This window comes from Haemaphysalis longicornis, unplaced genomic scaffold, assembly GCF_048455015.1.
Source record: "Haemaphysalis longicornis isolate Haplotype H1 unplaced genomic scaffold, Haemaphysalis longicornis Haplotype H1 scaffold_9, whole genome shotgun sequence".
NCBI lineage: Eukaryota > Metazoa > Arthropoda > Arachnida > Ixodida > Ixodidae > Haemaphysalis > Haemaphysalis longicornis.
This window is the reverse complement of record NW_027526460.1, coordinates 96,813,100-96,828,448: the sequence shown is the minus strand read 5'-3', so window position 1 is coordinate 96,828,448 and position 15,349 is coordinate 96,813,100. Positions and strand designations below refer to the sequence as shown.

The following is a 15,349-nucleotide window of genomic DNA, read 5'->3' as shown; positions in this document are numbered from 1 at the left end:
TCTATGTTTACATGTGCTTTCGTAACTTCCACTGTTTTTCCCATCATTTTATTGCTTTGTAAAGAATGTGCCCTAAATTTAAGCGCAAATCGCTCGTTCGTCTAGTTTGTAAGCTCTACCTAATTTGCGTCTGCTTCTGCCAGCCTCCGCCAATCGCAGAGCTTAGCCCATGTGACATCACAGGTTCTGTTGCGGGAAATGAGCTGGTGGGTCGCATGACCATTCCCGTTTTTCCCAATTATGTAGCTTATTTGAGCGAAGTTTACGTTAAAAGTGGTGTCAGTATGATTCTAACGAGACAATCTTTTGAATGAACCAAACTTGTGTTTTCTCTTCATCGCTCCTTTAAAACATCAATACAGGTCAAGGTATTTGGCCTGTCCCTTCTGTAATACCCCTATCACACGGGCACTTTCAATCGCGATTGAAGTGAATCGCGATCGAGTTTTCGAGTGCGCTCGACGTACTGCCGCTGCTACACGGCCCGTTTCAATCACGATCGTGAAGTTGCACCGCTTGCACTCGTGTACGCCAGATGGCGCTAACAATGTACTTGCGGTCGGCGTCTGGTAACTTCACACGGTCGTAGGTATACGTAACTATGGAAATGTTACTGCACGCTTGTTTGGGTAAAGTTAAATGACACAATTTGTGGCATTAGTTGAAGTTTTCACCTTCTGTGTCCTTACTGAGCGGGGACGAGAGTATCGCTGCTTTCGTTCGATCGCGCTTGAGAAACCAGGATTGAGTTTGAGCAGGATCGAGCTCGATCGCGATTGAAAGTGCCCGTGTGACAGGGGTATAAAACTACTGCAAGACCACAAGGGTGATGTGCTCACCAAACACCAAACTCAACAAGACAAGGCAGTGTAAGCAGGAACCTTGCCATACACCTTTTTATTTTTTCGATGTGGGTGCCTCCATTTTGCTTTTTCTGACAGGATGCCAACACCATCTACAAAGCGACCACCACAACCTCCATGCTAGGATGTTAACTGCTCGGCTTTTTCCGCGCCTCTATTCGGTGTCTGTGCATTACCCAATGAATTGCGATGGTCTGGCATTAAGTTAGCGGTTGCAGTGCTTGAGTGCGTTTTCTTTTTATTACCTGTGAAAGCACACAATAGTGAATTTTTGATCCTAATTCACTGCTAGCGTGGGTGATGGCAACCAAGGCACTTGCCAGCAGTAGCAGCGGTGGTAGTGGTGGTGCTAGTGGCACTCCGCTCCACAGTTCCGCAATGCAAATGCTAACCATTGATATCGGGGAGTAAATACGTGTTTTCAATGCCATCTTGTTCATGAATGTTGACCAATTATGTCATGTCTACAGAAGCAGACATAAAATGCGGAACGAGTACGTCGCAATCGAGCACATCGTTAACATCGCAATACAATACGATCTTTCTGAATTATGACGGCTGCTGGCGAGTACAAATTAACTGGACATAAAAACAACACGACTGTTATAACAACAAGCTGCTATTCAACAACAACAAACTGTTATTCCAAGGTTGACACCCCAATTAGCCGAACTTCGCGCGGCATATGCGCACTGTTGCTCGAAGTCGATATTTACAGACCCTCTGCTTGTACCATGGATTCTTTACACAACCAGGAATTATTGTTTTGTAATTGCAGTACTTTAGATTCTGCGACAATGCATAAGGATGGAAAAATTTTCTTTTTATCTGCACTGCATCCCGGCTGAGCTATTTTCCAAAAATTCCCCGCATTTCCCCGAGGGGAAGAATGTGAAAGTGCGAATGCACGAGTTGAATTTGCGCGGTTCGGTAATGTTCGCGAAAGAGAGATCACACACACACACACACACACAACTACAAAGAAAGAAAGATGCATTTATTCACAGACACCTATTTGTGTTGTCGTTGTACTTGATTGCTAGAGCGGATCTCAGCTTTGAAATTTCGTGTCAGTACTCCTTTAAGCGGGTGCATTAGCCCTTCTCCCGCCCGATTCCTGGCCAATCCCCCACGTGGGTATGTGCCATGTCAGCGGCCAGGCAGTGCGCGCCCATCTCCCCCCGTTGCCAAGGAAGACGAGGAGATTCCTGGCCAATCCCCCACGTGGGTATGCTATGCGGACATCGCCGGTGGACGCAGGTTCAGGGTCGCTTAAGAAGTGCATTCGCACTTAACTGGCCAATCCCCCACGTGGGTATGTTATGCGGACATCGCCGGTGGACGCAGGTTCACGGTCGCTTAAGAAGTGCATTGCACTTAAGAAAATGTTCGCACATCTCGAGCGTGCTTATCCTGGTATTGACCAGCAGTGTACAAGTGAGAAAATTATGCTTTCATATTGTTTGGCAGTGTAACGCATTTGCCTAAATAAAGAAAATAAAATGCCGTAATTTTTTAACATAAGGTTGGATGAAAAGGGGACTGTTTAGTGCCCACTGGCTGTGATCACCAAGTAATGTACATTATTTTACATTGATCACAAGGAAACCGAAGTGATTATAATGTAGTACTCTTAAGGTTAAAGTTACTTTTAGCTTTTAAGGGGGTCCCGTTTCGTGGCCCTTGTCACCACTTTGTGCTTGAAAAATGAATTTTGTTCCATTTGTGAGATCATGCAGCCACCAGTCCTGGAGCTTCCCATCCCACCAAGCTCCCCGATTCAAGCAACTGACACTGACACGAGCACACTAACGGTCGCTACAGCATCACATACTGTGACCATGCGACCATCGGCCAGTGCAACTGCTTTAAAAAATTGTGATGACCCCCACTGACCTTCTCGAATGGCAGCCAGCAGGTCACTCCTGGCATCCGTGGGCGGTGCCGGTGCGGCGCCCTTGCTGGGTGCTGCCCTCTCTTCCTTCTGGGCTCCGCCCTTGCTCGAGCCTGAGCTCTCAGACTCGGCCAGCATTCCGTTGGACAGGCCCCCGTTGACCATGGCCGTGGGTGCAGCAGCCATCCCATTCGGAGGGGGCAGGGGTGGCGGAGGGGGAGGGGGAGCAGCCGCGGCTGGTGCCGCCGCAATCACCCCCGCAGCCGTGACGTCCATCGCCGGGGCATCGGGCGCCGGCGGAGGCGGGGGCAGCTCCATGCCGCCGTCGCCCCCGTTGTCCACGCTGGTCTGGTGCAGCATGGGGGGCGGCGGGGCATCCGCAGCGATAGGAGCACCCATGCCAGCCTCTGGGGGTGGGGGAGGTGGCGGAAGGGTTTCCCGCTGTCCGGCAGCTCGATGGCGGCTGGCGTTGCTCGACGGGGTTCCCCCCGCAATGCTCGGGGAGGAGGTGCCGCTGGAGACGGATCCCCCGGTGGGCGGGGCGGGGGGCGGCTGGCTGGGGCGGGGGCGGCGGGAGGGCGTGCCGTTGCCGTTGGCCGGCGAGGGTGCAGGGGGCTGCTCCACATAGGGCGGGGGCGGCGGGTAGTGGTTGGGTGACTGCGGGGGCGCCACGTGCTCAGAGTAGGCTGGCGGGGGCGGCGGGTAGTGGCCGCTGCCAGGGGCCAGCTCCAGGCTGCTCGGGCGCACGGGCCCATCGGGGAGGGTGGTGGCGGCCGGCGGGGGCTGCTGCACGGCGGCAGCGTGGGGCAGGGGCGCCCCCGGGGCGGGGGGCCCCCTGTTGGGGTAGGGGGTGGTGGTCCCGTAGATGGGCGTGTGGTCCAAGAACTCCTGCGTCGTGGCCAGCTGCCGGTAGCGCTCCCGGGTGTTGTGCGGCTGCCGCACCTTCTTGTGCTTCTTGCCCTCCGGCCGCACTCGGTTGGGCTGTGCCGGCACCCACACGGAAGAGGAGAACAGACAGTGAGCCCACAGCTGAACGAGGGGGAAAGCTACCCTTCACCACCACAAGCGCCCACCGGTCATTAACACATGCAATCACCACCCTCTCTAATAAAGGCTCCAAAAGAGAGCCAGGCAAAAGCTCTTCGAGGGATAAACCACCGCCACAACCTGCACTCACCGTGCAACAACAGAGCTTAATCAGGCCATGCTCTGGAATGTAATAAACTTTTAATTATAACTAGGAATGCTGCAACTAATTCATAGTCCAAGCCTCTGCCAACACGAACGGGGCAGTTCTAGAAGTGCTCCCGAATTTATTCTGGTCGCTGCACTGTGATCAACACAGACGGCTTCATTTTCCACTGAATGGGGCTCCACAGACTTCCAAATAGCCATTGGTGTGCAGTGACTATGTTTTGAGGGTGTTAGACTGCCTTCTTTTCCACATGCAATGGCAGCCTATTCGGGCAAGCTTGAAAATACCGTATTTTTGTGCGTATAACCCGCACCAAAAACGTGAAAGTTTTAGTGGCAAAGCAGGGGTGCGGATAATACGCAGGGTTATTCCTTTAGTGCAGCTTCACAGCAATGCGCGTAGTGCCGTGAAGCTCCTATGCACTAACACTGACGAAGCCTTCTATGGCAGTGATTGCACAAAGCATAGAAGGACAAGGAAGAAATAACAAGGACAAGGTCACTAACTAAATTTTGTTAGTGAATTGCGACTTTCGCATTGCAGTCAGTGTATTCTACTTGCTAAATATACGCTTTTTCAGTCTACATAGTACGTGAAGTGTTGCTTCAGCAATAGCTTTGGTGCAGACTTTCCTGTATCAAATGTGCAGGCAATACGCGACAATCTTTTTTTTCTTTTCTGGCGGGCTGAAAGTGGGGGTGCGGATTATATGCAGGGGGCAGGTTATACGGGCGAAAATACGGTACTCTGCTCACAACTATGAGGCAGGCAGCACAGGCAGAGAGGCCAAGCTGTGGCACTCACCTCTGCTCCGTCCTTGGAATGCACCAGCTGAGATGACAAGCACAAGGCCAAGCCAGAAAGGCAGCAGGGCAGGAAAGAGGGTTCAGTACGACACAGCGAAGAAGGCAGCAACGCATTCATCAGCACTCGGCTCCCTTTGAGCATATGCCGTATTCGGTCGTTTCTAATGCACCCTCATTTGCAACAAACGCCCAATGTCATGGAGGAAAAAGAAAGGGTTTGGTGAAATATCTTCACCAAACTATGCCAGTGCGGATGCTCCAGATTTGAAAGTGTATGTACATGACCTGCTCCGAAATAAACAGACCGACGAGGAAGCAGTAATGAAAAAACAAAGCCCAGTGTCTGGACATTGCAGCGTTTTTGCATTACGTAGAAATAGAAACCACCTTCATTACAGAACTCAAGGCCTCCCCAATGTACCAGTCCTAGATGGTCCGCGGACAGTCCAAGGACTACCAGCAGACCGGAAGTCCTATTAAAATACACGACAAAATCAAGCGGCCCGTCCGCAGACAATCTAGGGTTGATAATCATGGAGGCCCTCTGACATCAAAAGAAGAAAAGATTAAACGACAGACCCCGATTAAAAACACAAACGGTATGCCTCCATCTCGCCATGACAACAGGCCATTGATGGAATGGTTTTTGTATATTACTTGATACGAACATTCGTGTCATTCTGTCTCTTTTTTTCTTCAAACAAGCGGGCACATTAGAATAGGGCAAATACGGTAATTGCCACGGGAACCGCAAGGTAAGATAGGAAAGTGTTAATCACACAACACACACATACAACCATATATGCCAGTGAATGACAAATGTTAGAGAAGCAAACAGCAATCATAAGCTGTTCATATTAAAGGTAAGGACACGTAAAGCAAGGCATCCAAACAACGACTTTGTTCATGATTTACCCAAACACTTGTAATTGATTTTAATTCTTTGTAATCTCAATATCAAATGCCATACATTAGAATGCGTGCCCATAACTGTCACACACAAAAAAACAGCGTCAGCATGGCTGGCCCTACACTGCATGCAGACTCCGTGAAATACTTATAAAAACAGCGCTAAAAACGATACGAGAGCAAGAAACAACAAGCACTGCGCTATCTTCCTGTCGTATCATTTTTAGCGTTGTTTTTCTAGGCATCACCACGTACCAACCAGCCTGCCTCAGTTCACTTGTTCAGTCCGTGAAATTATTTCCCAGTAACAAACATTCATTGTTTTTAGACATTTACACAAGTTCCCATCCTCTTTGATGAATTCAAGTTGATTTATAAAAAGCATGTACATCCACTTGAAATTTTTAACTTTTTAATGAGAACTACTTGTGCCGTTCTAAGTTAAAATGGGAATTCTGCTCGTAGGAAGGACAAAACCCCTTTATTTGTGAGTGGATTTGGATGGCAACTTTCACAGTTCATGCAGTTTGGTGTACTAATTCCAACTGTGTAATTAGCTACATATCACATCTTATCAGTAGGTCATTAAAAACACTTTTCTTTAATACGGAGGCAGCTTATCTATAGAACGACAGTTGCAGAGTTGAATAGCCTGAAAAAATGCTCTGTAATGTCCGGGTAGAGAAAAATACATTTACGCTGTAACGCAACAAAGCGGAGCGCGTACTGTTAAAGTACAAGAATCCTCTGCCTTCCGCCTAATATTGCTGATAATCCACGCGAAAGGACGGATTGACCCTAAAAAAGAACAGGGGAGAGTTTCTCAATTGCCCCCACAACCCCCTCCCCAATTGTTTTGATTTCAAGTGTAACCTTAATTTCAGATTTGACTGTAGGGGTGCGAAGCTCCTGAACACAGCTGATATTTCAGTGGCCACATAACGAACATGAATGGAAAACGATGTCAAAACAGAAAAAGAAAAGAAAGGAAAAAAGGAGCAAAGCAAGAAGCTCACCTTCTTCCCCCTGTCGAGCATAATTCGTTCGGTGTCCTTGAGCATTTCCCGCCTCCACAGTTCAAAGAAGTAGCCAGGGTCCGTGTACGACTTGAGGCCATCTTTACCATCATCCCTGTATTGTTTGGGGAGAAAGAACAGCACCGAGTCAAGGGCATCCTCGAAAGAGACGTTGGAGCCGAAAGGGACACTGAAGCAAGCTACAGACGTCCCACCCCCTTTCCAGGTTAGGGCAAAGAATGTGTGGGCCCGTTCTGTGTTGCCCTGAACAATGCGCTTGCGTGTTTTCAAATTTCTTCAACAGGAAAAGTGCGCTTGAGAGTGCTCCCTCTATTGCAGCACCCTCCTTGGTGTTCACTACGAAGACACCTCCCAAGTCCGTTGGGCCAAATTAAAGGAACACTGAAGACAACCAGCAAGCTGGTGTCAAACGGAAGACTGACCTCCCCATAACCATTTTAGTGTTGATTTATGTGCCGAAAGATGCCCCAACTGCTGAGGAATCGCAAGTAAAACAACACATTCCTCTTCCTCATTTCCCTCACAGCGATTCGATGACGCAAAGCTACTGGCTGCTGTTTGTGCCACGATAAACCGACAGCAACCGAGGCAGTGGTGATGTATAGCAGTACAGAAGCAACGAAGTGCAACACTACCAGGTACCAAGCGGTTTTGCAAGTTTCGGTCGAATCGGTTATGCTTTACCTAATCTCCACGTCCCTTGCTACCCCGGACCACTAAGCAAAAGGTTCCTTCACGGGGCCTGCGGTCAGTATTGAGGCTTTGTTGAAGAAGAAGAAGAAGAAGGCCCCATTCAGGTTGGCTACGGCGTATACGTCGAATCATGCCCCGCTTGTACATCTGACAACATCATTCCCTGCAGACACCTGTCCACACAGAGTAGACATTTCTTATGAAGCGAGCAAAGAAGGACTCCCTGACGGAAGCAGTCAAATAGCACAAACATTCGCATCGCTCACTTTTGATGCACTGTAGTCATCCTACTCACAGCGTCTAAGGCCACTTGCATTCATCACTCATTTACGCATAAATACTTCCGGGCTTGAACACGAAGCGTTTGCTCACTTCATTGTCTCACTCCAATGCGATTATTCCAATTATTCCCTCTAGCGAAGTTCCTGAACGACGGCCGAGTCAACCATACAATGAATACCACAAAGGCATATTCTATACAGTGTGTAGTTGCAAAGGCGCTAGTAGTTGGTAACTTGTGTTACCACCCAGGAACAGGGGTTCACAAAATTACAAAACAAGCTCGTTTAATCACTGCATTACTTAAACATGATCAGCGTGCAGCCTCTCTTGTGTGGCCCTATGGGGAGCAGCCTCTCACTTGGAGTGTTGGCGCAGCCCTCATGTAGTGTTACCACTGCAAATGTGGATGGGTAGATCGGGTGGCAGCCAGAGAAGACGTTTCATACACTTGAAAATACTGACTTTAGCCCCTGTTTTCTTTTACTGCAGCAAAAGCATGTAGAGCGTCATAATAAAAGTGGCTATGCCCACACTACTGTAAAATGGTCACACTTATCTGGCTGAGTGCTGCACTGAAACCAAAATGCACTTGTTGGCGTTTGGGGTTGCCGTGTGATCTATTTTCTGGGTCCTGTCATACTGTTTCTACCTTTCTTTCTGTGCATCGATGTTCAACCACGACAATTAAAAAACTTCCAGTTAAGTTTTTATAAACTCATGGAGGCGCATTGTTAAAATGTTTGTCACGCGATTGTAACCCCTTCTGGTCTAAGCTGCGCAGAATAGCCAGTGGCGGCGATACCTGTCCACGTTTTTGCAATTTTCTACTTTATTTCAGAAAAGCGACACATAGAAGTGGTGTATTAGTGTTGCCGATGGGCTAATCTATCAATCTAGAGAAATCGGTATTTTGTTTTTAGTGTCCCTTCAAAAGATGTAGAGCATGTTTGACCACTCATTAGACCAGAATGGTTTAAACGTGTAGTCACTGCATGAACAAATGAGGGGTCAACATTTTTCCCAAAAAAGTTGAAAACAGAAATCCTCAGGGTTGACGTAGCACCAAATTACTTAGCAAACCGGCACGAAGTCGCTGCAGTGGTTTATACGGTGACTGCTAATGGCTCACACTATTCTCTCTTCCTCTAAGCACTGCAAGCAAACTAAGGCTCCAGCAAGGGTACAGCCACAAATAAGGGTTCGAAAAATGCTCTTCCGTGTCCTTTGGACATCAGCTATTCCTCGATATAACTAACCAAAGTTTAACAGAACAATGTATTAACTTGTTTTCCAACCTTAGTTTCATCGAAACACGAATCCAAATTTTGCGGTTTAACCGGCTGAAGCTACATCTGGTATATGAGGTGCACCGTAGTGGAGGGCTCCAGATTAATATTGATCTTTAATGTTCGCTTTGCGCCCCCATCAGAAAAGCAGCCACCGCAGCCAGGATCAGACCCACGTCTTTGGGCTCAGCAGCACAATGCCTTAGCCACTGCGCCACCACAGCACATAGTTTCATTGAACTGAAGCTGATGATTCCAAATACTGCCAGCAATTGCGACCCCATTACATCGAAGTCGGGACTTGAAGAAAAACGTACACACCAACCAGGCTGTCTTGGCCGACTGCTCTAAGGGCCAAGTTGCAGCACGGCAACAAGTAAACAGATAAAGGTCAAAACTCAAAAAAAAAAAAAAAAAGGGGGGGGGAGCCCCACCTGTAAGGGTTCAGCTTGTCCAGGGGCGGTGGCTTGTCGCAGGCTTGGTACATCTCCAGCATGCCCGCGGGCATGGTGGCCCGAGACACTACCTGCTGGTCGTACACTATAGAGCTGCGGAACGCCTTGCGCATGTGGATGTCTTGCAGCGACACTGCACGAAAAGGGTGGGCAACAGATTGGCACCTTGGCAACCCCAACTGAAGCCTATACCACACACGCGAACTTCCAGCCACAGCAGGCGCAAATGGACTTGAAGTTGCACTGGGGATAGACTGACACCCGCCTGTGAACGTTTCGAGCTACTCAACCCCAAACTGGTTTAAGTATTGTCCACAAGTAAAAGGACTGCTCTGTTGTGGCAAACATAATTACCCAGTATATATTAGCACCGTATATACAGTCAAAACTCGATCTAACCAAACCCAATCTTGCTAATTTCCCTATCTAACGAAAAAATTCACATTTTCCCGCCGGGGCCTATATGGCTCAATGCTTTCATGAACTTGAACTAACGAAATTGATTCAGTGCCATTCCCGATTTAACAAAGTATTTCGCGAAATCGGCACATTTAAAACATGAGCAATTTTGAATGCGTTTCGTCAGAACGCCACCAAGATTATTGCGCCACGATAGAAAAAAAAAATAGGCATCTCGTTTCGTGTTTACCGAGCTATACGAAATGAACTCTGCAGTCCCGTGGCCGCAGGCCACCGTATCCCGACCAGTACACTTTCCACAATTGTGAACTTTCAAAAGAGCGTTATCATCCATGCCCCTCTGTTGAAAATAACCTCAAGACAACCCAGCAGGAGAAGTTGAAGGAAGCCCTGTTTACGTGATTCAAGGATATGAGAGCCAAGAACATTCCGCTAAGCAGGAAAGTGGTACAACAAAGAGCGCCGTGCTTCGCGCGCCTGCTGGGGTGCAATGACTTCACAGGCGAGCTCCGGCTGGCTTATTTTCATTGCAAACGTTTCGCGCATTGCTAAATTATTGGTAGGCGAGCGCCGCAGCAGCCGCAGTCACGTTGTCATGGTTGCTGCTGGGATGCACCTCCCTTTAGACATCGAATTTATGGAATCAACTGCTTGTAAAATGACAGTCCCAATTTTAGAGTTCTCGATTTAACGAAATACTTTCCGGTTCCCGGTGATTTCGTTAGATCGGGTTTTAACTGTATAGGCAATAGCGCTGCATTTCAGATATGACAGACATGCACAATAGTATAGATCAGATACAGTGAACACGCGGGATGTTCCCGTTTGAACCCATGCCCATTTCAACCTTCCCGTTTCAGCTCGGTGCAAAACGACCTTCCCGTTTCGCCCTTTCCCATTTTGCCTGTTCCCATTTGTACCAATTCCCATTTCTACCTTCTCGTTTGTTCCCTCCCGTTTCAACCCAGTACAAAACACCCTTCCCGTTTAGTATTTTCCCATTTAGCCCCTTCCCGGAATAACGTACCCAGTTTGACTCAGGTGACTCGGACCGAGGCACGTGAATTTTTAAAGTATAGTTACGTCCAACTGTAATTTAACCCAGCGCTTTCAGTTAGGTCCGACCTGACCGAAAGTAAAAAATTGCACTTACATCCGACGCAACCTGAAAATTAAGTTAAAGTTATGTCAGACGTATTCTACAGTAAAACAAAAGGAGTTACGGCTGGCGGAACCAAAGTACGGATGTGTCCTATTAACCTACACAACCTTATCATCACGGTCCGTTTTACGATACGTGGCGTCAATTCCTAGGTTGCTGCGTTACGTCCGAATTACGGCTGAAACTGCACCCTACCGTATGCTTCCGCATTGGTTGAGCAGTCTGGAGCATGTTGCTCACATGCGTACTGAATTGTTTTATATACAATTGAACACACACACTTTCAATATGTACCACAAAAAAGAAAAGGAAAATACTGGAGTTAGCAAAATAGAGCCTCTTGCTGCGATCGCAGCGCCAGTTTGTAGCGTATATATTGTGCCGAGAACGAAGTTGGGTCTTTTAACAAATACAATTAATAGTTTATTAGGGACAGTAAAGGGCTACTATTCTATTTCTACGCGGGAAGAAGATCTCGCGAAATTTAATTATCAAGTCTAGCTAACTACTGAAAAACGCATTTTATGAAAGCAGTGTGGAGCAAGCCACTGGTTTTTACAATCCGTTTCAATACAAGACAAACGGCCGTTTTATATGCAAATGTCTGTAAAAAGACGGCCATTGAAGTCTAAAGCCGAAATCTTCTCATGGAGGAAATGGCTCGCACACTTCTCATTACAGACACATTAACTCTTTCGTTACGGCGGAAAAACGGCCGATTTTAAGTGCTTCCACAAAACGTTTTTTTTCTTAGCCTTGCTATGCATGAAACTGTAGCTCATAGATTGCTCTTCCAACCAAAAAGCAGCAGTTTTGTTAAAGGTACAATTACTTACAGTTTATTCGTCAAGTAATCAGAAAAAAGCCCCCAAGAAAAGTATACGAAAAACACAAATCTGCAATTTTACTGAGACTAAAAATTATTTCAGCAATTTTAAGATATACAAATTGTTCCTGCGTTCCTTGGCTATGATTCAATATATAAACCAACAGTGTACACGAAGTTTTAGATTTTTGAGGGCCCGTCAACCTAGCGGAACTGACGGCTGTGCCACGCCGCGAAGGCACTGAAGGGTGAGTGAGTCTCTGTGAAATGTGCATCCAAGCATACCCTTTAGTGTTCTCGCACAAAATCCTTATCAGTTCGGTGGTAAAAAACTAGACAAAAAAAATCCACCGCTCTCGAGAAGCGTGGCGCACCGCCCTGCAGCGCTAATCTGACACGAGCGTCAGGTTATCTTGAAGGCGATAGCGCGATACGGCGCGGTGCATTTGGCAAAATATCCTGGTCGTACGTTGTCGAGACCCTAAACACAAAAGTAAAACCGCAGTCGTCAGATAAGAAGCACGTTGTGTTTATAAATACAGCGCGGAGTCACAACGAAATTACCTGCCAGCGCTTGTTTTATTAAGTGCGAGGCACCTGAACCGGAGCTTCGTCGTCCAAACTGAAATCTGAATATCCCACATCGTTGCTTGACCCATCACTGCTGCTGGAATCACAAAAATCGACAGCAGGAGCTGCCGAAGTGCTTGCTACAGCATTCCGACTGTGCGGAGCGCGGCGCGAACTCGACGCCATTTTCCTCCTAATCCCCTCTACCTTCGGTTCAAATTTCTCTTGCTACACCACCACCACACGCGACACAAACAAATGAAACCAAAACTGAAAGAGAAGTTGCCAATGGACACACCAGACGGCGATAGTTGTCTGTGGAGAGCGGGTTTTAGATTTTGCGGGAGATTTGAAATCATCGGAAGCCGGCTTCCGATTACCTATGGCGCCGGAGTGAAAGAGTTAAGCAGGCGAATGATTTTGGCATTTTCTGCTCATATGTTAAAGGTACCCGGGCGGTCTGTAGCCCAGTCTGTAGCCCTCCGCTATGGTACACCTCAGAGCTGAGGTGGAGGCACATAAAACACCCTGAATTGTCATCATATTTGTTCGTTCTGTGTGCTTGCACATTCCACTCTAGTTCGGCCAAAAGGGAGAAGAGGATAGCAATGTGAGAAAAAGAAAAAAAATTAAAAAAAAAAAAAGAAAGACCAAATGTGATCAGAAACACATAGCATGAAACTAAAGCTCACCGCATTCCTAGTATTCAAATGATACAGCATCATCGAACATTGCCACAGCATGTTTAGAGTTGCCACAGGAACTGTGCTGTCGCACTCGCTGCTGATGTGAAGTGCTGAAGCTCTCTTGGAGCTTCAACCATGACGATTTCAAAACACCAGCAGTTTTTGCCTCAGGTAGAAGGATGCCCGACGCACTCATGTGTGCTATTTCAAAAATGTTAAATTCTATGGGTTTAAGGTAGATTGCTGGCCGGTTGGTTCATGACTTGCGAAAACCACTGGCAATGACTGTGCACAAAGGAGGTAAAAAAAGGAGAAAAAAAAAGTGGTCGTCAGCGGTCCCCCCCCCCCCCCCCCCCCCCCCCCCTTTGTGTGTATGCCCTTTAACTCTTTCATGACCACGTCATAGCCATCGTTCACGGGTGAACGATGATTTTCAAACTCTCCGCAAAAAGTAAAAAAGGCGCTATTCGAACACCTGACGCCACCTGGCATGTTCACTGGAAACCCCTTTTTCAGTGTCATTGCCGTTTGTTTACAATTCGCGTGGGTAGAAGGCGTCGCGAGTGAAATTTGAACCCAAGGTGCAGCGAGTTGGGCGAAAATGGCGTTCGCTTTCACTGCGTGTTCTGCAAAGGCGGACAGCGGTTTCAGGGACTTCGGCCACTGCTACTGCTGATTTATTTTTACCCCAACAGCAGTGATGACGCCAGCAACGACGCAGATTCTTCATATTTTAGTTGTGATGGAGACTCTCCCATTCAACAGCCTCAGACATCGACAGGCACCGCCAGGGAAGGTTCGTTTTTGACTTCACACTGTATTTTAGCGCTGCGGAGCAACGCGCGCTGCTTGTCAAGAGTGCTAAATTTATTTTTCTTGGTTTTTACCACTGCAGTGATAAGGGTTCGGTTCGAGAATGCAAAAAAACATGCTTGGATGCATATTTTAGGGAGACCGACTAACTCTTGAGTGGCTTCGTGGAGTGGCACAGCTGTCACGGCAGTTAAGTTGGTGGGCCCGCCAAAATCCATAATTTAGTCTAGAGCATTGATGTATATATTGAATCATAGCTTAGGAATGTAGAAACATTTCGTATATGTTAAATTCCTAAAATAATTTTCAGGAGCAGTAAAATTGCCAATTTGTGTTTTGTGTATACTTTTTCACTGCTTTTTTTTGTTTCGCTGACCAATAAACTATCAATAATTACACCTTTCACGAAACTGCTGTTGTGTCTTTTGAAAGAGAAATCTATAAGCTACAATTTCACCCATAGCAATGCTAAATGTGTCCAGTAGCTCAAGAGGAAAAAAAGTTTTCTGTAAGCACTCAAAATCAGCCATTTTTCCATTGTCACGAAAGAGTTAACACCGGATCTCCCTTGTCAAAAATTGCGTATTTAACGCATGAAACATACACCTGGGCTACAAAATGCGCCGTGGCGGAGCGCTCCAGACTAATTTCAGCCACCCGCGGATCATTAAAACGCGCCTAAATCTTGACACAGGGGTGTTTTCGCTTCTATTTGGAAAAAGCCCGCAGCAGCAGCCCAGCGCACCTTCCTCGACGGTGGAGTCGAGCTGTGTGACCTTGAGGGCGAGCCGGTCGACGCGCTCCTGCAGGGCGGCCGCCCGGCTGACCAGGGCCGTGGCGTCCTGGAACAGCGCCCCGAACAGGTCGTGCGCGTGCTTGGACAGCGACGACAGCTGCCGCACCACGTTGGCCAGGCTGCCATTGGTCACGCACTCGAGCTCGCTCGGAACCTGGCCAGGGAGCGGGGCAGCCCCAAACCAGTTACCCCGAAAATCTCAAGTGCCTCGCAGTTGGTGTGTTAATGTGGCCTTCCTCGTTGACAGAGAAGACCGACTGGCTTTCAGAATGGTTTCAAATGCAGATTCAAGCGTGGATCGGAGTACTGCTAAATGCTCCCACGGTGTAGAAGGTGACTAACATTCTTAGTAAAGGCAACTTTTTTAACAGCACTTTTCACATGTGGTAGGGTTATCAGCAGCTTTTAAGCAAGTAGAAGACCGCAGGCTCGCCTCTGAGCTTGCTAGCTTTCACCTGCCAGGATTTCCCAGAACCACTGCATTGCTACCACAGTTCGAATTTGCACTTGTGTTGTGGCTACTCCTCTGCAGTGGTACTGTATGAATAAAACACAGCCACAACAAAGCAAAAAAGTAATGAATAGAACAAAGTAACCATAACTTCCCCTTGTATTACCAGTGGTACATATAGACAACAGTCCTAACAAGGCTATTC

The 15,349-nt window shown here is 47.5% G+C and overlaps 1 protein-coding gene across 3 annotated transcripts in view; it reads right to left on the bottom strand.

Annotated features, from left to right (window-relative positions):
* The window catches only part of Scar (wiskott-Aldrich syndrome protein family member 3 SCAR), a 32,364-nt gene that overhangs the window by 9,124 nt on the left and 7,891 nt on the right, over positions 1–15,349 (bottom strand). For 2 of the 3 annotated variants that reach the window (XM_077684368.1, XM_077684369.1), the window contains exons 3-7: positions 14,643–14,847; positions 9,400–9,553; positions 6,684–6,798; positions 4,757–4,783; positions 2,760–3,738 (exon numbers count right to left, since the gene is read on the bottom strand). In XM_077684368.1, the coding sequence (XP_077540494.1) occupies positions 2,760–3,738; positions 4,757–4,783; positions 6,684–6,798; positions 9,400–9,553; positions 14,643–14,847 (1,480 nt within the window). The remainder of the gene's footprint in view (positions 1–2,759; positions 3,739–4,756; positions 4,784–6,683; positions 6,799–9,399; positions 9,554–14,642; positions 14,848–15,349) is intronic. The other variant, XM_077684370.1, reaches the window with a different exon arrangement.